The 23,616-nt window shown below is 39.5% G+C and overlaps 1 protein-coding gene across 3 annotated transcripts in view; it reads right to left on the bottom strand.

Annotated features, from left to right (window-relative positions):
• Positions 1–23,616, bottom strand: part of slc26a5 (solute carrier family 26 member 5) — an 81,486-nt gene that overhangs the window by 7,817 nt on the left and 50,053 nt on the right. For 2 of the 3 annotated variants that reach the window (XM_043713848.2, XM_087999502.1), the window contains 6 exons: positions 21,305–21,382; positions 18,952–19,047; positions 4,994–5,100; positions 1,151–1,220; positions 944–1,036; positions 703–822 (listed from right to left, as the gene is read on the bottom strand). In XM_043713848.2, coding sequence (XP_043569783.2) covers positions 703–822; positions 944–1,036; positions 1,151–1,220; positions 4,994–5,100; positions 18,952–19,047; positions 21,305–21,382 — 564 coding nt within the window. Of the gene's footprint in view, positions 1–649; positions 823–943; positions 1,037–1,150; positions 1,221–4,993; positions 5,101–18,951; positions 19,048–21,304; positions 21,383–23,616 lie in introns of all 3 variants that reach the window. The other variant, XM_087999503.1, reaches the window with a different exon arrangement.

Here is a 23,616-nt window from a genome sequence, read left to right as displayed (position 1 = left end):
TCATCTAGCCACACAACCAATGCAGAGAGCAATGGTTTAATCCCTAGTGCTCAAGAGCCATAAGGCACAATTTTAGAAGTTAAGGGCTTTCAGCCTGAAAACCTTTCTATAAATGGATCCTTATGGAGATTCAACAGCAAGTGAAAGCAAATGTGAAATGTTAAACAATGTGTTTACAGTAGGGTAGCAGTTCACATGGACTCATATTCAATATCTCTTCCAAAAAGTAATCAGCATCTGGAAATTGAATTTAGAAACCGGCACATGTTGTAATATAACATGAAAATAACTTGTTTCGACATGTGAAAATCTAAGACCGTAGGGGCTTCATTCAAAATTATGTTCAACTTAATTAGATTTCCAGCTGTCTGGTATTGTTCTCTCCCCCAGTTTTATGTTCCTTTTTCATGTTTGCTTGCTTTGATACAATTAACCTTTTAAGATAACTCCAAGAAAAGGAGAACATTATTTCCAGTGCGTTACGTCAGTGAAAAATCACAACACCAGGTTATGGTCCAATAGGTTTACTTGGAAGCACTAGCTTTCAAAGCACTGTTCTTCATCAGGTCATTGTGGAGAATAAGCTGATGTTGTGATTTTTAACTTTGCCCACCCCAGTCCAACACCAGCACCTCCAAGTCATGGTTACCTCAGTGAGGCATGGCATTGCCATTACTAAACATTGAAGTAGAAGAAACATACTGGGATATTTCTATTTCCCCATTTTAGGATACTTTTTCTTTCTGCCAACTGAGCACTTTTCTTAGCTTTTTCTTCAAGTCTTTTCTTTGCCAATAATATTGCAGCTGGTTCTATTTCAGTCTAAAAGAATGAAGAAATATTTTTAGAACAGAATGACTAGAACAGAACAGAATTATATATACTGAATGACATTCTTTTATGATTTTCAGAAAGACATCACTGCAAACTTCTCATTGCTCACCTTTTTATGCAAAGTTTTCACATACATATCAACATTTGCAAAATAAAGAGAGGCACTAGATTGGAAAATCTTCACTCCAGGGACTTCTTGTACCTGAAATATAAAACATTTTCTATCATATTAAAAAGATATGATAGTTGCTGGTTAATCAAATCTACTTTCCAATTCACCCAAAAAAAACCCACCAGTGAGACACTGGGTTCTCACCTCCTCATAAGCGTCTATGTCCAAGTAGATATCTGTATTGGGTATCTGACCAAGCATTGCGCTTTTAGGACTGCAAAAAGAGTTCAGATTTACTGTTACATTAGTTAAAAGACGACATTACCATAGTTGGTGAGGATCATTTAACAAAAGATATGGATCAAAACTTAATTCCTAAAACCTGTATGTGAATAATGACCAAAAAGAAACCTGTGAACTACAATAACTTGCATTTATAAAGTGCATTTAGCTTTGTTCTTAATAATTTTAGTGTTTCACAACTGACAAAAACGTTGGAACAAGTGACCAGGAGAATAGTCAAAGATCGATCTTACAGGTGGTGAAATAGAGAGGTTGAGAGAGGTAAATCAAACTTGGGACCTATGTAGTTATAGATAGGAGTACTTTGTAGTGGAATGAAAAATCAGGGTTGTGCAAGAATTAGACACTCAAATAAGGCACAAGAAAACAATAAGTGAAGGAGATGTGTAGTGGAACAGAAAAACCTGAAATTCCTCAGGGCAGCAAGACAGGAAGATGAGTAGATAGTAGGCATATATGAAAGTCTCAAAGCCCAAGTGCAGGCGGCTTTGCAAGAACTGTATAAAGCATTAGTTAGGCCATAGAGTAGTGTCTCATTCCTAACCATATTAGAGTTAGGATGCAACTGCAGATCAGAGGCCAGAGGGCATAGGTTTAGGATGAGAGGGGAAAGATATAAGAGAGACCGAAGGGGCAACTTTTTCACAGAGGGTGGTACGTGTATGGAATGAGCTGCCAGAGGACGTGGTGGAGGCTGGTACAATTGCAATATTTCAGAGGCATTTGGATGGGTATATGAATAGAAGGGTTTGGAGGGATATGGGCCAGGTGCTGGCAGGTGGGACTAGATTGGGTTGGGACATCTGGTCAGCATGGACAGGTTGGACTGAAGGGTCTGTTTCCATGCTATATGTGTCTATGACTCTATGACAAGGACATTATTCAGACTAGAAAATTTGCTATGAGAAGTTCAGATTGGTGGGTGTTTTCTTTAAAACACTGAAAGCTGGGGGTAAATTTATTATATAAAATTGAGCACTTGGTATAGGATAGATACAACCTTTTTGATTAAAACAGGAAGTAACTGGTTTGCTTAGATCTAAGGTCACTCAGGATTAAGGGAGGGAAGAATTCAAGTGTTTTTGTTCTCTCTCAAAGTGGTGCAGCTCTAGTATGAGAACGCAGTGGAGCTAGAAACTCAAATTTGAAAAGAATGTTAGACCTGTACTTGGGAATACTGTAATCTACTGCTTTCCAAAATCTCTCCCCACCCCCCAAACCTCACCTCCGATCCAATCTTCTAACTCAACACTACCCTACCTGTCTATTTTCCTTCCCATTGATCCAGTCCACCCTCCCCACCTACCTATCATTACTGCATCCCACCTGCATCTACCTATCGCCTTCCCACCTACCTTCCTGCACCCCCATTCCCTCCACATTACTGAAGGGCTTTTGCCTGAAACACCGACTCACTGGCTTAAATGCTGTCTGACTTACTGTGCTTTTCCAGCACATTTCCACTGTAGGTCAGAAGCAGGAAAAAAGAGAGGTTAGGCTGAGTAGCAACTTTTTTTGGCAGACAGGGATACAAGAGGTTGAGCATTCAGAACCTGAAGGAAGGTCACTAGACAAAAACATGAACTCAATTTTCTCCCCACCATCGTAGGTAACAGCCTCCGGATGAAACACCAGTGGTATGGCTCGCTTTTTATTTGTGTGTTTAGGTTACCTTGGGTTGGTGATGTCATTTCCTGTTCTTTTTCTCAGGGGATGGTAAATGGAATCCAAGTCGACACGTTTGTTGACAGAGTTCTGATTGGAATGCCATGCTTCTAGGAATTCTCACGCATATCTCGGTTTGGCTTGTCCTTGAACGGATGTGTTGTTTCAGTAAAAGTGGCGTCCTTCCTCATCTGTATAAGATACTAGCGTGAGTGAGCCACCAAGATACATGAACGTCAACTCTCCACAAAAAGACATGACCCACTCTCACTAGTATCTTTACATACAGATAGAGGACATCACTTCAACTGGGACAACATATCCATCCTAGGACAAGCCAAACAGAAACAGGCATGAGAATTTCTAGAAGCATGGCATTCCAACAGGAACTCTATCAACAAACACATCAACTTGGACCCCATTTACCATCCTGAGAAAGAGAACAGGAAATGGCATCACCAACCCAAGGAAACCTAAACAAATAAAAAGCAGGTCATAATACTAGTGCTTCATCTGGAGGCTCACCTGATGTTACCTAGTGTGGTGACTAAACGTCTGAAATCAAACCTACCATCTCAGTGAGCAAACCTACATCCAGAACCGCAACCTGAGCTACAAATCTTAAAACTCGGTATCACTTTTCTCTTTAAAAGAGAAGAGGGACTGGTACCTAAGGGAAGTAGCAACAAGTGAATTATGGGGGCAAGGAGAAAACTACAGAGAATCTTTAGTTGCTCACTGTTCAAATAGTTGTCTCAAAAGAGCCACAACAATTTAGCTTATGATGTGACGTGTTTATTTTAGAAAGATCAATTCACATTTTGACTATTAAGACAGTTATCAATTTATGTAGTCATCCATTAAAGTAATACATAGCTTAATAAACGGAAGGTCTAATCAATTATTATTTAGGTCATGTTCAGCCTATTGCTCTTTACCTATATTCATGATTTAGTTGAAGATGTGGGGGAACAACTTACAAGTTTGTGAATGACAGAAGATGATCCAGATGTGTGGTAAAAGCAGGTAAGTAAATACCAAAAAAAAAAGAAGTGTGAACCATGTGGAAAGAATCGACATTAAGCATGCTTAAATCATAAAGCAGAATAATGATGAAATATTTTCATATTAACTCAACTCTAAAAGTATTAGAATTACTACACAGAATCAATTGCTAAAGACAGACATAAGATAATGGGCTGGATTCAAGAATTATCCTTTATAAACTAAACCTATTATTTTACCCTTACACAAGGCCAAAGTAGGTCTTATCCACATGATTCAAAGCTTAAACATTTTATTCAAATAGGATTAAGGAGTTGAGCCTACAAACTTTATAAAACAATAGATCCAGTTATGGCTTGATTGCCTCTATTTTATAAAGCTCAGCTGTACAGACTAAAAATTTACAGTAGTTTTTTCTAAGACCAGGGCGTCATGTTATACAGTGGAACAAATAAGATTCGGTGCTAGGAAAATCTTTTTCTCAAGAACAGATCGTTAGATTGAGGGGCCAGTGCAAATTAATTGTGTACCTTTATGACAACTAAACCAGATACTTACTGGGAGGGAGGGCCTTCATAAAAATTGGTATCTACCTTTAGTAATTCTGATCCACACTGCTTCCTGAACTAATTTTTATAGCTAACAATGAGAATAATAGTTTGCAGATCTGCTCCCTCCAATTTGTCATAAAGTTTTGATTTGGCTTTACACATTGCCATGAGATGACATAGCACATAAAAGGTGGGAAGTTTTTTTGATGTGATTCATTGTGCATTGTAATGATACAAGATAAGCTTTTAATTAAACCATATTTTCCTGCTTTATGTTTGCAGCATACCTCCCAATGGATATTCCAGCTAGCATAAAAGGAGTGCACCAACTGAAAAAGCAAAATTCTAACAGCCCAGCCAAATTATCACAATGTGTATTGTGCATATAGTTCAACAAAAAAAGACACCAGGATTATAACTAAATGATCATGTACTGCCCACCAAAAGTCAGAAAACATGCAAAAAATTCAAAATGGCAGAAGAAACAACATTTCAGTTAGCACAGCATGTTTCTTTTTCTAACCTTTGAGTTCGGTAAATAACTGTAATAATGGCAAACAACACTGCAACCAGGAGTCCAAAGTCCAATCCTAAAATGAAAGAGGATGCAAATGCTACTGTCCAGAGTGCCTGGAACAGAAGATGATCATATTCAGTAAAACCAAACAAACACTCATTCATATGCTGAAAAAAAAATGGACAATGATAAATCAGATGAAGAAGTATGGGTTTAAATCCACATGATCATAATGACAAACATACCATTTGGAGCCAGTTCACGAGTAACACCTGTGTCATCACCCCTTCACCAACGTCTTGCTGCCAATTGTGCCAGACCTAGTGTAGGAGTGGTCACGTCTTTGCCACTGGGCCCACCTTGCTTACACCGCACCCCACGTGGAACTCGTTTGTTCTACACCAGGAGTCCCTGGCTCCATGGCCGCCTTGCTAATAACCAGGAATATTCTATCTGGGCCGACCATGACCACAACCAGGAGTCTGGCTTCACCATCACCTCAATGCCAGAAGCCCGCGCTCCAGCTATAGAACATGATAAAAAGCCATCAAGACAGAAGCCATATTTGAAAAAGGAAACTGGATAGAATATACAGAATGAAAAATAAAATAATAGAAGGAAAATAATACACTTGATTAGTGTATTACTCCAGTTAAAGAGCCAACACCAACATAACCAAGGGATTTGTCCTGCTCTATAAATTTATTTTCTCAAAGTTATTTTCTCAGTGTGCAATGTTCTAAGCTTACCAACTTCAATAAGCCAACTTGAAATTTAGTAAAACAATTCGAAAGATATAATTAAAAACTTTAACTGACTGTTATTTAACACTATGTGCATCACTTAGTAACATGCAAGTGATACTGTTGAGTAATAATCTTGCAGTAAACAGGTTAACTGGAGAACTCAGGTAAAGAGAACATTCTTTTAAATTGTTTAAAATCAGAGTAAACCAAAACAGCCATTCTAGCACTTTAAAAAAAAAAATTCAATATTGACAAATGGTTCACCAAATCTATGCAAAACTGATGTCCACATCTCAAAAACAAGCCATCACAAAATCCTGTTCAGTTTCACACCAAACTCTGACTTGAAGGTCACAGACCATGGCTAATGTTCTGGGGTACAGATACTATAGGAATAATAGAAAGAGGGGCGAGAGAGGAGGGGGTGACATTTTTGGTAAGGGAAAATATCATGGCAGTACTTAAATGAGGATATTCCTAGGGGATCATCCAGTGAAACTATATGAGTGGATCGGAGAAATAAGAATGGGCGATCACTTTGATGTTGTAATAGTAGAGGATTTTAAGATTCCAAACGTAGACTGGGACTGTAGTGTTAGAGGCTTGGATGTGGAGGAATTTGTTAAGTGTATTCAAAAAAACTCTCAATGTATAGATAGACCTATGAGAGAAGGAGCAAAACTCTACCTCCTCTGAGAAACAAGTGACTGAGATGCTAGTGGGGGAGCACTTTGGGACCAGTGACCACAGTTCTATTAATTTTAAAGTAGTTAAGGATAGGGCAGGCCGAAAAGTTCTAAACTGGGGTAAGACCAATTTTGATGGTATTAGACAGGAACTTTCAAAAGTTGATTGGGGAGGCTGTTTGTAGGTAAAGAGACATTTGGCAAGTGAGAAGCTTTCAAAGAGAGATAGAACAAGTGTTCAGGTACAGCATACTCCTGTTGGTGTGAAGGACAAGGCTAGCAGGTGTAGGAAATGCTGGATGACTAGAGATTGAGGCTCTGGTCAAGAAAAAGTAGGAGACTGTTGTTAGGTATAGGCAGCTGGGATTAAGTGTTATGAAGTTGACGGCATGTACTGTACCTTTAAAAAAAAGAGAGAGAATGCTGCTCTGAACTGAGAAATTACAAGCACCTGTGGGTATGACAAGATGGCAGCCCTGGAGTGTACTGGAAAATTGAAAATATGTAATATTTGGCTGTGAAATGGATACCCGAGTTTTGGCAGCTGTTCTGAGAATTCAAATTTAACCAGTTTAACTTATGCCCCAGGATAATAAAACCCAATCGGGTTTGAGTTTATTGTTTTGCCAACGTTGAACCAATGATGTTGGGGGTATAAAAATGTGGATATTTTGAAAATTGGAGAAACAGCAATTGCCATTGAGATAGAAACACATGGAGATCTAACATCTTGCTAACACTGAAAAGGTACCTTTTCATATGAGACAGACTCACAGTAAAATGACAGATGATGGTCTAGAGAGACCATCAGCTGGAAGACGACAAGACAATCATGGCTGCACGATTTTGAGATTAAGTTGATGTAACTTTAAGAAGTGCTTTATTGGAACAGCATATTGCATATTATCTGCCTCCAACTGAATAACAATCAAGAGAAAAGGGGGCTTAGAGTTGTGAGTAATTGTTTTATTTTTTTAAAAATCTCTAAATGTGAACATTAAATTGACGTTATTTTCTTTAAATAGTGGAACTTGAGAGTTCTCAGTCACACATTTTAACAGATTATGAGAAGTGAGCTTTTCTGGGTGTTTGGTTTTATTAACAGAAGGGTTCACCTCCATGTTGTAACCTAAGTGAATCCCTTGGAGTATGGGGGTGTGGGAGTGAGAGTATACATAAGAGAAATCAGGAGGATGCGAGATAACTTTGGCAGATAAGGTTAATAAGAATCCAGAGTTCTACAAGAGCCAAACAGGGTAACTTGGGAGAAAATAGTGTTCAAAGATCAACAAGACCACATGGGATAGGCAATATCCTAAATGAATATTGGGGAGACATGGAAGCTAGAGAACTCTGGAGAAATAAATAGTGACGTCTTGAAGAAAATGTCCACATCCCACAGAAGAGAAGCTGTTGGAGAAACAAAGGTACATAAATCCCTGGGACCTGATCAAGTGTATCCCAGGACATTGAGGGAAGATGGAAAGAAATTACAGGGTCCTAGAGATATTTGTATCATCCACAGTGACAGGGGAGGTGAGAGAGACTGGAGGGTGACTAACATTGCACCATTAAGAAATGCAAGGAAAAAACCTAATGTCAGTGGCAGAAAATTATTGGCGGGGATTCTGAGAGACAAAATCTACATGCATTTGGAAAGGGAAGGACTGTTTAAGGATAGCCAGCATGGCTTTGTACATGGAAAATAGCATCTCCAACTTGATTGAGTATTTAGGTGACCAAGAAGATAGATTAAGGCGGGTGGTAGACATTGTCTACATGATAGACTGGTTAATAAGGTTAGATTATACTGAATTGAAAATGTGTTGCTGGAAAAGCACAGGTCAGGCAGCATCCAAGGAACAGGCGAATCGACGTTTCAGGCATAAGCCCTTCTTCAGCCCTGCTGCGCTTTTCCAGCAACACATTTTCAGCTCTGATCTCCAGCATCTGCAGCCCTCACTTTCTCTCGTAGATTGTACTGAATCTAGGGTAAGCAAGTGAATTGGATAAGAAATGGACTTGATGGTAGGAGACAGTGGGTGTGGTAGACAGTAGTTGTTCAACTGGAAGCCTGTGACCTGCGGTGTGTCCACCATTATTCATCATTTACATAAGTGATTTGGACAAGGATCTAGGAAGCATGATTAGTGAGTTTGCAGATGACACCAAAATTGATGGTATAGTGGACAGTGAAGGTGGTTACAATGGGATCTTGATCAACTGAGTCAGTGAGCAGAGGAATGGCAGATGAGGTTTAATTTAGTTAAGTATGAGCAAACTGGGGCAGAACTTACACTTAACAGTAGGAGAAAGAGGGCTACAGATGCTGGAGATCAGTGTCAAGAGTGTGGTGCTGGAAAAGCACAGCAAGTCACACAGCATCTGAGGAGCAGGAGAATCGATGTTTCGACCATAAGCCCTTCATCAGGAATAAGGCTTGTGAGCCAAGGGGGTAGAGAGATAGATGGGGTCGGGTGGGTTGGTTGGGGGAAGGGGTGGGTAGGTAGGTAGCTGAGTGTGTGAGAGGTAGATGAAGGTGGGGGTAATGGTGATAGATCAGAGATGAGGGTGGAGCGGATAGTGGTAAGGAAGATGGACAAGTAGGATAGGTTATAAAGGGCGGTACCAGATTAAAAGTTGTATCTGGGTAGTTAATGGTAGGACCCTGGGGAGTCAAGCAGAGACAAATAGGGGTGCAGGTACTTAGTTCATTGGAAGCATCATCACAGATAGACAGGGTGAAATAGTAGCATTTAGCACGTTTGCCTTCATCGGTCAGTGCATAAAGTACAGGAATTGGGATGTCATTTTACAGGTATACAAGACAGACATTGATAAGGTCACATTTGGAGTACTATGTACAATTATTGTTACCCTTTGTAGGAAATATTATTAAACAGAAAGGATGCAAAAAATACTTAACAAGGATATTAGAGACTGGAGGGTTGGAGTTATAAAGGAGAGGCTGGAACTTCTTTTCCAGTAGGCGGAGGGTGACTTTACTGAGGTTTATAAAACCATGAGGCATAGATGAGGTGAATGGTACAGTCTTTTCCCTAGGATAGGGAAATCCAAACTTGAGGCTTAAGATGGGAGGGGAAAGATTTAAAAGGGATCAGGAGGGGTAACTTTTTCATGAAATGAGCTGCCAGAGGAAGTGGGTGGAGGCAAGTGAAATTACAACATTTAAAAAGCATTCTGACAGGAAAATGGATAGAGAAGGTTTAGAGGTAGAGATAAATGCAGGAAAATTGGACTAGTTCAGTTTAGGAAACCTGGTCAACATGGACTAGTTGGGGCTAAAAGGGCCTGTTTCCATGTTGGATTCCTCTAATTCCAGGGGCTTTAGCAATAGGTCTACTTTTGTGGGATAGCTTTCGTAATGGGACACTGCGCAGGAAGAAGTTGCCATGTGGGTTGTTATAGGACAGTAAGCAATTTACTGATTTGCAATCCTGTCTACTAACTTCAGCTATCAATAACATCTAAAATTTCATTATATTAGATTCCCTACAGTGCAGAAACAGGTCCTTCGGCCCAACCAGTCCACACTGACCCTCTGAAGAGCAACCCACCCAGACCCATACCCACTCCCCTCTGACTAATGCACCTGATGGCCAATTCACCTGACCTGCACATCTTTGGACTGTGGGAGGAAACCTACACAGACATGGGGAGAATGTGCAAACTTCACACAGTTGCCCAAGGCTGGAATCGAACCTGGGACCCTGGTGCTGTGAGGCAGCAGTGCTAACCACTGAACCACCATACTAACTTCTGTCATTTCATTAGATTGAAGCACATCAGTTGCATTAATAACATACCGATCTACTATTCTGTTCCAGAATAAGTAATAGGACAGAGTATGGAAAGGGTCAAGAATCTAATCTTAGGAATATCAGTGAAGGGATGGAACCAGAATATGATAGAATTCACCCTGCAGTTTAAGGGGGAAGATTACTCTATTGTAATACTGTTACATTTGATTCAACTACAAAGATACGATTGAGAAGCTGGCTAAAGCTAATTGGAAGGAAAGCCTAACAAGGAAGATGGTGGAGCAGCAATAGCAGGAGTTTCTGGGGGCAATTTTGGAGGCACAGCAAAAATTCATCCCAGCAAAAGCCAAAATTATTAAGGGATCAGGCAACTTAACAACAATGCTTTCTGTTCCTTCATCAAATTATGTATATCAATCATGAATAGATAACAGTTATGGCTGCCAAGGGAAGTCAGGGACAGTATAAAAGCATATGTGATGAAAATTAGTATGAAGCCACAGGGTCAAGCAGCCTTGAAAAACCAAAGGATAACTGAAAAAGCAATAAAGGGCAAGAAAATGAAATATGAAAGAAAACTACCTAGTAATATAAAAGCTGATTGCAAGAGTTTCTGTTTAAGATTCTTAAAAAGAGTGTAAATTGGATCACTGGAAAACAAGGTTGAAGTAGTAGTAGATATTACTTACAGTGTGGAAACAGGCACTTCGGCCCAACAAGTCCACACCGACCCGCCGAAGCACAACCCACCCCTACATTCACACCTTCACCTAACACTATGGGCAATTTAGCCTGGCCAATTCACCTAACCTGCACTTTTTTTGGATTGTGGGAGGAAACCGGAGCACCCGCAGGAAACCCACGCAATGGAAAAATGTGCAAACTCCACAGAGTCGCCTGAGGCAGGAATTGAACCCAGATCTCTGGCACTGAGACAGCAGTGCTAACCACTGTGCCACCGTGCCGCTCACTAGTAATGAGCAACAAAGAAATGAGAGAAACTGAATAGATAGTTTGCATCAGTTTTCACAGCAATATATCAAAACTTCAAGTCAGTCAGGGGGCAGAGGTTAGCATAGTGGCCATCACTAAGGCAGTGGTATTGGGGAAGCAGAAGGCCGATAAATCACCCAGGCTGGATGGACTACACCCCAAAGCTCTGAAGGAGATAGAGGAGATTTTGAGAGGCATCGGGGATCTTTCAGGAATCACTGGTGTCAGAAGGTCCCTGAGGACTGGCAAGTGACTAATCTAACACTCCTGTTTAAAGAAGGGAGGCAGAAGACAGGAAACTATAGGCCAGTTTATAAGAATGATCCTAGAGGTGAAGAGTTTGTACTCTGTTTAGAAGGATGGATTGGGGAGAGTTGGGGGGAAAAAAAAAAAGAGGGGGGCAGTCAGCCAGATTTGAATGTCCATTATTAAGCATGAAATTGCAAAGTACTAGAAAGCATGTGATAAAATAAGATGGAATCAGCACAACTTTTTCAAGAGGAGACCATATCTGACAAGTCCGTTAGAATGGTTTTAGGAAATAACAAGGAAACTACACAACAGAATTGTCAGTAGACATGATGTATTTGGATTTAGATTAGATTAGAGTGGAAACAGGCCCTTCGGCCCAACAAGTCCACACCGACCCGCCGAAGCGAAACCCACCCATACCCCTACATTTACCCCTTACCTAGCACTACAGGCAATTTAGTATGGCCAATTCACCTGACCCTGCACATCTTTGTGATGTGGGAGGAAACCGGAGCACCCGGAGGAAACCCACGCAGACACGGGGAGAACGTGCAAACTCCACACAGTCAGTCGCCTGAGGTGGGAATTGAACCCGGGTCTCTGGCGCTGTGAGGCAGCAGTGCTAACCACTGTGCCACCGTGCCGTGCTTTACAAAAGGCCTTTGACATGGCATTGCATAGGAGACTGCTAAATAAGAGTGCTAGGGACAAGGATTTACATGGAGTGGGGTTTGGTTGACTGGTAGAAGGTGAAGTCTTTTTCAGGATGGCAGCGGTGACTAGTGGAGTTCTGCAGAGTTGGTATTGGGAACCATAGCTATTCTCTATTCATGATATAGATTACAGGTACGTATCCCTTTATCAGAGTATCCAAAAACTGAAAAGCTCTGAAAACCTAAGGTTCTCATGGAATGTGCAGCGTCAGTCATGTCTACGAAACATAACAGGGCTTTCTTGGTGGGCAGAGGCCACACCCACTTGACCCACATTGCGGCATGGCTCAGCACTCTGAGGCGTCAGTTGCGTATTGTTTTTACTGTGCTAAATTATTTAGAGTGAAAATGTCAGAGGTGCAGGTACATCTACGGTTAACAATAAGAAAAGGAAGCATCTGTCATTACCAATAATGCTGGAAGTGGAGTTATTGCAGAAGCTTGATTGTGGTGTGGCTGTGCAGCATCTTACTGAAGAATATGGTGTCGTAACTACCACTGTCTATGATTTGAAGAAACAGAAAGACAAGTTACTGAAGTTTTATGGTGACAGTGATGACCATTAACTAATGAAAAATAGGAAAACACTGCATAGGGCAAAAAATGAAGATCTTAACTGTGCGTTGATGGAGTGGATTAGACAACAACGAAGTGAAAGTATGCCACTTACTGGTTTGGTGGTAATGAAACAGCTATAAAATATCAAAGAACTGAACATTAAAGGCTAATCTCAATATTCAGAAGTTGGCTGCAGAAATTCGAGCAGCACAATGGTGTGAAATACTTGAAAATCTGTAGCAAAAAGGCTTCTGCTGACCATGAAGCAGCTGAAAATTATGTTGGTGAATTTGCCAAGTTGATATCTGATGAAAGCCTTAGTCCTGAACAAATTTCCAACGTTGATGAAATAGCTCTCTACTGGCGCTATGTCCCGAGAAAAACATTAGCAATGGCTAATGAGAGCGCACCAATAGGTTTTAGGGAAACTAAGGACAGGTTAACTATTCTTGGGTGTGTCAATGCTGCAGGCACACACAAAAGGTGAAATTGGCAGCAATTGGGAAAAGCAAACATCTGAGATGTCTTCAAGGTGTACATAATTTGCCTGTGCATTGTTATATAAAGAAAGCATGGGTAACCCCAGACACGTTTTTCCTCAACTGGTTCAGTAAACACATTGTACCAGTGGCACGAGCTCATTGCAGACAAGCTGGACTGGAAGAAAAGTGTAAAATTTTATTGTTCTTTGACAACTGCTCCGCATATCCCCCTGCTAACAGCTTGTGAAAAGTAATGTTTTTGGCATTTATTTGCCCCCTAATGCAGCATTGGTATTACAGCCTTGTGACCAAGGAATGTTATGTTTCATGAACAGCAAGACTTTTTTTGCTTGCTGCAATCAACAGAGAGGTAGGAATTAAAGATATCCTGAAAGAGTTTAGTCTTAAAGATGCCATTTACGCAGTTGCTAGTGCTTGGAATGAGCTCATTACTTTGGCACTGAGCTTGGCACAAACTCTGGCCTACAACGATGTTTCTTGTAAATGAACTTGCAGATGAAGAGTTTGAAGGATTTCATGTCATTGAAGAGAAAAAGCCTTGTTACTTACGCACAAAATTTATCAGACAGAAGTGTAAATAAATTACACGAAGCAGACATCGAAGAAATGCTGAACATTGACAAATGATATGACTGTCGTGCATTCCTTGAGTGATGGGAACACTGCTGAAATGGTTTTAAATATGGGTTCCTGTACAGATAAGTGTGAGGATAGTAGAGATGATGCTGATGATGATGATGGAGTTAGTGAACATAGCTGAAAAAGTCCCCATTGATGATATGGTGAAAATGTATGATCAGTTAATTGCTGGCCTTGAACAACGTTCATTTATCAGTGAGCAAGAGATGATGGCAATTTACTCAATTAAAGAGAGAGATTGCTTCGACAGAAACCTATGTTAACGTGACAGATGACACTTGAAGAAGCCTTTAAAACTGCCACTTGCCATAGTGCTGAAGCTTTCCCAAATGTTTTTCTTCTAATGTCTTTTATGGAATATAATGTTGAATATTTATGGTCGATGTATTTCATTTATCAGTACACTACTCTATAAAGTGTGGCAGTATTTCTAGTCTTTATTTATCCCGCTTAGTGTGAGTATTCATACGCTTTTGCTGCGGTACAATATTTATGTTTGATTACGGGTTGCTGCCCTGCACCCTACAGGGGGCTCTACATTAGTTCCAAAAACCTCAAAATTCCAATTTCCACAAAGCAGCTGGTCCCCAGCATTTCAGACAGAGGGATACGTGCCTGTACTAAACTTGAAGGAACAGAGGGCATTATTGCTAAGTTTGCAGATGACAAAGATAGGTGGAGAGACAGGTAGTATTGAGGAAGAAAGAGGCTGCAGAAAGACTTGGACTTGCTAGGAGAGTGGGCAAAGAAATGGCAGACGGAATAGGATGTGATAAAGTGTGACATCATATGTTTTGATAGGAAGAGGAGAGACGTAAAGTATTTTCTAAAGGGTCAGGTACGTTTTGGCACCGATCATTTGGCCCTGTTTTGGCGCTGAGTTGTTTTGGCACCAATTCAGAATTTTTAAAAAAAATCTTGTTTGGTTAAAGAACAGAGGATGACTAACGACCCGATGTAATTTTCTCAACTAGCAAGAGTTGATAGTCAAAGCTGTAATGACCCACTGTAGATTCAAATCTTATTTAACAATTGTTTATAGTCATCTACTGCCTTGATGATACTTAAGTCCTTCTGTCTTTACATTGGAAAGCTGTAATACAATTTTCTAATTTTCTTGTAGAGCCCATACCAGAAATGGCTGAAAACATTCTAAGCAAGAGAGACAAACCAAAATTTTCACATGATGGTTATCTATATGTTTGATGTAGCAAAATGTAGAAATTCATTTTTATAATTAAAAAAGAAATTAGATTTATTTCTTACAATGCAATAAAAACAAATTTCTTATGGGCTCTACAAGGGTTTTTTTTTTAAATTCTGAATTGGCGCCAAAACAGCTCATCACCAAAGTAAAGAGCGCCAAAACGGCAAGGCCAAATGATCGGCGCCAAATAGTCCCATTCCGTTTTCTAAACAGGGAAAGGCTTTGAAAATATGAAATGCAAAAGGGACTGGAGAGTCCTTGTTTAGAATACTCTTAGAATTAATAAGCAGTTTCAGTTGGCGTTAGAAAGGCAAATGCAATGTTAGCATTCATTTCAAGAGGACTAGAAACAAAATATGTACTGCTGAGACTGTACAAGACTCAGGCCAAACTGCATTTGGAAAATTGAGAGCAATTTTGGGCCCTTTATCCAAGGAAAGATGTGCTGATAGTGGAGACAGTCCAGAGGAGCTATATAAGAATGATACTGGAAATGAAGAGCCTATTATGTGAGTAACAGTTGAGGACCTTGGGTCAGTACTCAGTGATTAGAAGGATGGATGAGGCAGGGCAGGCTGATTGAAGCTTACAGGATATGGAGAGATGTGGAGACATGGAGAAGATGTTTCCACCGGTAGTAGAGTCAAGGACCTAAGGATACAGTCTCAGTGTGAAGGAATGACCCTTTAGAATGGAGATGAATTTCTTTAGCTAGAGGGTAGGGATTCTGTGGAAATCATTGTCGCAGAGGTGTGTGGAGGCCAAGTCTTAACTGTGTAGTTAAGACAGTTACAGACAGGTTCTTAATTAATAAGGGGCTCAAAAGATTACAGGGAGAAGGCAGAAGAATGGGACTGAGAAACATGTTAGGCATGATAGAATAGCAGAATGGGCTGAATGGTCTAATTATGTTTCTACAGAGTCTTCATCTAAAAGAATTTGATAATTTCTCCAGAATCTTTCAATTCCTGCATATATATTGATCATTGATTTTTAGCCACTGGTCTGCATCTCATCAATACACAACTTTGACTTATTTCAATTTGGTATTGGGGTCTCCCTAAAATGAGTTCCACCACTTTTGAAAAAGAAAGCTTACTACACCAATGGTTTCAGGTATGCATTCACTAATACAGAACTGAAAATATATTTCGTTGGCTTTGTAGAAGGGAGAGACAGTACAAAAGTAATATTAAATCTTTGACTTATCAGTCATGAGATCGCCATTTAATGCAAAGATCTGAGAACTGCAAATGTTCTCTTCAGAGCAGAAAAGGTCATGGAGCAGTTTGAAGAAGCTACTTACTAAGGATCAGAAAAGTAGATAGGAATAAAACATTTTTACTCGCAGGATGGTCAATAATCAAAGGTCATAAATTTAAGATAATTAGTCAAAAGGCTTGGGTGGAATGGGAAGAACCACTTTCACGCATCAAATTATCTAGAATGCACTTCCTTTAAAGTGGTCAAAAAACAAGATGCGAGTGTAACTACACAATTTTTTTGATAAGGAAATTTTTTTTAAAAGATTAGTGTGGAAACAGGTCCTTCGGCCCAACAAGTCCACACTGACCCTAAGAACAACCCACCCAGACCCATTCCCCTACATTTACCCCTTCACCTAACACTACGGGCAGTTTATCATGGCCAATTCACATAACCTGCACATCTTTGGACTGTGGGAGGAAACCAGACAACCCGGAGGAAACCCACACAGACACTGGGAGAATGTGCAAACTCCACACTGAACTGCCTGAGGCGGGAATTGAACCCAGGACTCTAGCACGGTGAGGCAGCAGTGCTAACCACTGTGCCACAGTGCTGCCAAATATCAAATGAAAAAACTGGGATTAGATTCTTTAGATTCCCTAAAGTGTGGAAACAGGCCCTTTAGCCCAACCAGTCCACACTGACCCTCCAAAGAATAACCCACCCAGACCCATTTCCCTCTGACTAATGCACCTAACACTATGGGCAATTTAGCATGGCCAATTCACCTGACCTGCACATCTTTGGACTGTGGGAGGAAACCAGAGCACCCGGAGGAAACTCACACAGACAATCACCTGAGGCTGGAATCAAACCTGGGACCCTGGTGCTGAGAGGCAGCAGTGCTAACCACTGTGCCACCATGCCGCCCATAAGGATATGGAGAAACAGCAGGGATTAAATGCATTGCTCTTTCAAATGACTAGCCTTGGCAACATGTTGGATGTCTCTTGAATGGAAAACACAGAATTTCTGTTGTAGAATAATTAGATTTACACACTTCAGTACGAGAGCAAGTTCAGAAGGTTAGGAAACAAATTTCGTTGGCCACATGATGCCCTGTTTAACAGGATACTTCAATGGCAATTTCACTGGTCATTGGCACATTACAAATCACTCCATTTCTGGAACAAAACCGATATCTCAAAAGGCCATTCACTATATATGCACAATTTTAAAAACATTTAAAATTAATTAATTAGAATCAAAAATAATTTGTTCACTACAAATGCTTTAAGTGACAACCATTGCAAAACATTGAGTGGGGGAAATTGTTGCAACTAGAGAAGCAATACTGCAGTTTGGAATCAGGGCAGCATTGATGCAATCTCTGAAATCACTGTCCTCTCTCCAATAAAATTTTTGAAAACTACATTACAGAATACAGGGAGACCCAATTTAAGAACATCCAACTTACAAATGCAATCCTATACAGTGGTAATTTTAAAGATCAACATATGTTTCCTGTCCTTATAAACTATTTTATATTGTCCTGCATAGTGTTCCAACAAAGTGTACAAAGTTATTTGGGAATAGACTCCAGATGGAACTTGTTTGCAATCTGGAGACTGCCTGTATAATGTTTAATCTAATCCTCAAACTTGTCTAAACTTTCAGGTGTATACTGCATAGCAGAAAAGAGATGTCCAAATGGAGAAATGCCTCAAACTTAGGTGTACTCACTATACCTCAATTTCAAAAAGGACAACTTTTCAGCTATATTGTTTCTCAGTCCATAACTAGAGTAAAATTTTGAAAAAGTATGCAAGTAAATTAGAAATTAGCATATTTTTAATCTGTAAACATTTACTGTAATTACTCTTTTGAAAAATGTTTACTTATTTATAGGCTGGACTGCAAAAATGGGTTTGTAGATTCATACAGAAATTTCAGTCAGTCCTAAGCAAATTAGTGAGAAATTGTAATAAGCTGCCAGCCTCTTTCCTACTGATTTTCACAAAAGTTGCCAATCTTTCAAATTCAAAAGAAATAGGAATTGCAGATCAGTATAGGACTTATGCAATGCCCTATCTAGTTACTACAGGGGAAGGGCAAAAGCTATTTACATGCTATCTAAATTAAACTAGTTAAGGCACACCACAAAACTACTGAGTAAAATTGGTAACGGGCTATAATTGTGAGGAACCTTCTGGTTTTGAAGCAAAACCTCGACACCATACACAAGGTTGGGAGTTTATGGACATTTGTCTTACATCTATCTTGATTAGTAAGGGGATCAAAAGGAGAACTCAGAGGACTAGGGTTGAGAAATCAGCCAAGATCAAACGGTGGACCAGACTTGACTCAAATAGCCTTATTCTGCTCCTATATGTTACGATCTTATTTGCAATACACTAAAATACACCAGAAAAGGCTATTTGCAAAAGGTAAAGCATCACTAATTTATTCAGATCACCTCAAAACCATACAATTTAAATCACTTTTTTGATTTCCACAAGTGTTCTTTACTCTTTTGATGTCCTGCAAAAAAAAGTGTAAAGGGCAAAACTTTTTTTTTTTTACTATGCTGAAAGCAATCTGCAATACCAATATCCCTCATTTTGACAACAAATATATACTTTCAACAACTATTTTCTACATATTTGCAGTACTTACAAATTCAATTTTGCAGATTCGCCAGAGAAAAGGTATGTCCTGGAACTGCTTAAACACTCCTTTCAGATTCACCATCACAATTGCAGCTAGCACAGTCTACAAGAAATTAGTTTGAGTTCTCAATCAGAGGTCAGAGAATGCCGCAAATTAATCTAACACAAGAACCATTACCTCTAACATCAGAACGTTTTAAAAAGTTTTATACAAAGGTTAATTATTTATAATCTAAATTCTAATACATGACAGTTTAGTAACATGTTTAGCCAAACTTTTATACAAAAATCACAAAAGGAGTATAATGACACTAAATTCTTTGAATTAGATTTTAAACATCCAAATCACTGCCTATATCATACTGTGCATCACTTAACCCCTGTGCCCACTAACATGGGTGACTCCTGATCTAGGACACCCCAATTTAGAAAAGATTCTCATTCTCTATTTAATATACTCAATGGCTTCACTCAACTTCATAAGCTCCTTCCACCTACAGTCCACTAAGATCTCCATGCAACATCAATTCTTCCTGCTTGTGTTGGACTTTAAAATTGCACAACTGTCAACCATATTTTCAGCTACCTGGGTCTCAAACTCTAATTCTCTTCCCAAAACTCTTCACTACTCTAGCACACTCTCCTCCTCTAAATACTGTTTAAAATACATCATTTTTACCACATTTTCTTTACCTGCACCAATATCTCTTGACTGGTTTAAGGAAGTGGTTGTGAAGCTTTAGGACGTTTAGTACTTTGGATACACTATCATTGGAAGCTGTTGATAATGTTTATTATTCTTCTCTACACCTCACTTGCTTTATTTCTCTCACTATTAAAAATGCATTCTTACCCAAATTTCCAGTATTTTTAAGACAATCATTCAAGAGATGCGGGCATTGCTGGAAACATCATTTATTGTCCATCCCTAAATAGCCATGATGATATACCACTGCAGTCTGTAGGATGGAGCAACCACTCCAAACTCGGTAGAGATTGGTAATAAAAGAGGCACAGATATTAAAATTATAGTGGTTTGCATGCCTCCTACATGAAATCATTATCTGATGGCTAAAGTCACTTTGCATGGCATTTTTGTTCTCTCAAGTTCACAAAGAAAACAAAAATATTTTTAAACTTCTAGAACTTGTTCAGGCTCCTAAAGGGGAACCACCACTGCCCCTCCATGCGGGCCTCATGTTGACATCTCAATCAGACCTTGTTAAAAGTACCTCAAAAGTACAATCAGCATACTTAAGGATCTGTGCAACTTGGGGAAATGACTTTGCTACCTTCAATTTTAACTTGCAGTCTGCCACAAAGTCAAATGATCACTGGGTAGGTTTCTCACTTCAATTCAACTGTTCTCATGTGGTTTCTACCAGATGAACAGAATTAAAATTCACTTAAGTAACTGATCATAAAATACACCAATTTGCTCAATACCAAAACGTCAAATCAAGACTGAGATGTGCAAACAGAATTGCGCCATAGAAGGAGGCCAGTCTATTATTTGTGCTAGTTCTGTAGCAGCAACACACTTAGTCTCAAACCCCCCAGCCTACTTCCTGCAGCCCTCACATTCTTCCTTTTCAGATAAGGATTTAATTGTCTTATGAATGCATCAATTGAACCTGACTCCATTACATTTCCGAAAGTAGGATCTATGATGCACTAATTTACTGCATGACAAAGTTTCTTCTCATGTCTACATTGCTTTGGGTAATTACCTTAAAATTTGTGGCTTGTACATGATCCTTCCACTAACGGGAACAATTTTTTTTCCCTATTACACCCAAACTCCTCATATTTTGACTAGTTCTATTGACTCTCTTCTCAGTCTTTTCCAAAGGTGGTGGTCTCAACTTGAACATAGATCAATGTAACTGAAGTGTAACGTCAATTAGAAATAGGGCTGAGGTACAAAGAGCAAATAACAGAACAATAGAGCACAGGAACAGGCCCTTCAACCTTCTAACCCTGTGCCAGTGGATCAAGTAATTATAGCAAACTCCATTAAGGCTGCAACTTGTTTAAGTAAAATAAATCCTTTTGAATTACTTTAAGTCATCACAGTTGAAAGAAAATTAAGGCTCCTATCTAGATCATTAACACTTACTAAGCATGCATGCACAAACACTGGAGAAGGACAAACTCAAACTGTAATGTTGTTAGCAGTTAAATACATATTAATAGTAAAAATATTGATTAGGTTTAGAGAGCAAGTGTTTGTACAGCCAAGGCAGACAGAAGGACGAAAGAACATTTGAAGGTGAAGAAAGGAAGATTTTTAAAATTTTAAATAGGTATTTTGGAAGCAAATATAAAAAGGATAATGAAAATACTAATCCAGAACATACCTGAGGTAAACATTCGAAGAGAAAACCAAAAGAAACAAAGATCACCAACACAACTACAGCAGATATTGCTCCAGCAATCTACAAAAACAAAAATAGAACAAATTAAATAAAAAGAGGGCTGGAAATAAAGTATTTTTCCCTCACCCTTCCCATCAGAATTAAGGTTGTCATGTGGTTAGCTTCAAAAGATCATGACTCTCTAATAGTCGTGAGAAGCCATACAGTAGCTTAAGTAAAAAAAGGTTTCAGGGCTCAAAACACAAACTAAAACAGGAGATTGTTGCAACATTAACTAGAATAAAATGCACTATAATATTGTAACAAACAAAAATCCAGTGTCTTGGAATTAGTATGATTAAAGAATAGGACTTAAGCACAAAAATGGAAGCGATACAGATGGAATACCTAAGACTATAAGACAGAGTGGCAAAAGTAGGCCACTCAATCCTTTGAGAGAGCTCAAAGCTGATCTGGTAACCCTCAATTCCACTTTCTTGCTTTTTCCCCCATAACCTTTGATTCTCCTACGGATTAAAAATCTGTCTCAATCTTGAAAATACATATATAGATTCAGCAGTCCGGTGACAAAGTGTATCTGCAGGATTCTGAGAAGAAATCTTCATCTATCAAATGTGTGACCTCTCATTCTACAAATATGCCCAGTATTCCCAGACTTTCCCCAGAGGAAACCACCTTTTCAAATCTACCTTGTCAGGTTCACCAAGAATCTTGTTTGTTTCATTAAGGACACCTCTCATTCTTCTGTATTCCAATGAGTATAGACCTAATCTACACAATCTCTCCTTATGATACCATATGGTATCAGCAGAGTGAACATTTTTCTAGTCTGCCTCCAATATTAAGATATCGTTTCTTAGATAAAAGGGCCAAGAAAACCGTTCACAGTATTCCAGCTGTGGTCTGACCAGGATCTTTTAGCAATGTTCATGTTCCATTGAAAATAAAAAGCCAATATTCCATGTACCTTCCCTATAACTCGAACTTGGATACTAGTTTCATGATTAGTGAACAAAAAAACTCCCAAACCCTGCTATTCTGTAGCTTTCTGCAGTCTTTCTCTATTCAAGTATTATTCAGCTCCTCTTTCCTTCCTGCCAAAATGCATAACCTCATTTTCCATTATTATATTCCATTCGTCTTCATCCCTCTACAGAATATGTGGGCGGCACGGTGGCGCAGTGGTTAGCACTGCTGCCTCACAGCGCCAGAGACCCAGGTTCAATTCCCGCCTCAGGCGACTGACTGTGTGGAGTTTGCACGTTCTCCCCGTGTCTGCGTGGGTTTCCTCCGGGTGCTCCGGTTTCCTCCCACAATCCAAAAGATGTGCAGGTCAGGTGAATTGGCCATGCTAAATTGCCCGTAGTGTTAGGTATGGGTGGGTAGCGCTTCGGCGGGGCGGTGTGGACTTGTTGGGCCGAAGGGCCTGTTTCCACACTGTAATGTAATGTAATGTAATGTAATGTAATGTAATGTAATGTAATCTAAAAAAATATCATTCTCTCTACCTATCTTTCCACCTACGGTCATCTATAAAATGTAGCTATTCTACATCACTTTCTTTATCCAAATCATTAATATACACTAAATAATTTTGGCCCCATCCGTGGCATCCTAAAAATTCTCCCTTTATCCCAATTTTTGCATAGAATATAGAATTCCTACACTGTGGAAACAGGCCATTTGGCCAAACAAGTCTATACCAACCCTCTGCAGAGTAACCCACCCAGACCCATTCCCCTACCCTAATACTCTACATTTAGCCCTATTAATGCACCTAACTTGCACAGTCCTAAACACTATGGGCAATTTAGCATGACCAATTCACTTAACTTGCACATCTTGGGGTTGTGGGGGTAAACCAGAGCACCCGGAGGAAACCCACGCAGATACAGGGAGAGAGTGTGTAAACTCCATACAACTTATGCCAGAGGCTGAAATCAAACCCAGACCCTTAAGTGCTGTGAGGCAGCAATTCTAACCACTGAGCCACTGTGTCTAAATAGCAGGCCAATCCTGTACCCATGCTAATGTATAGCCTCCAAACTGCATGGGCTATTTTAAGCAACTAACGTGTCATACCTTACCAAATGCCTTCTGAAAATCCAAATATATCAGGAATTAGGATGGTTTGTTAATTCTTCTAGAAATACAGTATTGAGTGAAAATGAGGATTAAAGGTATATTAATGCAGTATATCAAAAAAAGTTTGAGGGTTACTAAAAAGGGAAATGTCTCAGATGCTCAAAGCAGCAATGGAATTGCTTAGAAAGTAAGTGGGCCTCTTGCAATTG

The sequence above is a fragment of the Chiloscyllium plagiosum genome, unplaced genomic scaffold (assembly GCF_037043375.1).
Source record: "Chiloscyllium plagiosum isolate Xiang-an unplaced genomic scaffold, Cpla_swu_hap1 HiC_scaffold_23, whole genome shotgun sequence".
Classification (NCBI taxonomy): domain Eukaryota; kingdom Metazoa; phylum Chordata; class Chondrichthyes; order Orectolobiformes; family Hemiscylliidae; genus Chiloscyllium; species Chiloscyllium plagiosum.
The sequence above is the reverse complement of the archived record's forward strand: the minus strand, read 5'-3'. Positions and strand labels throughout refer to the sequence as shown.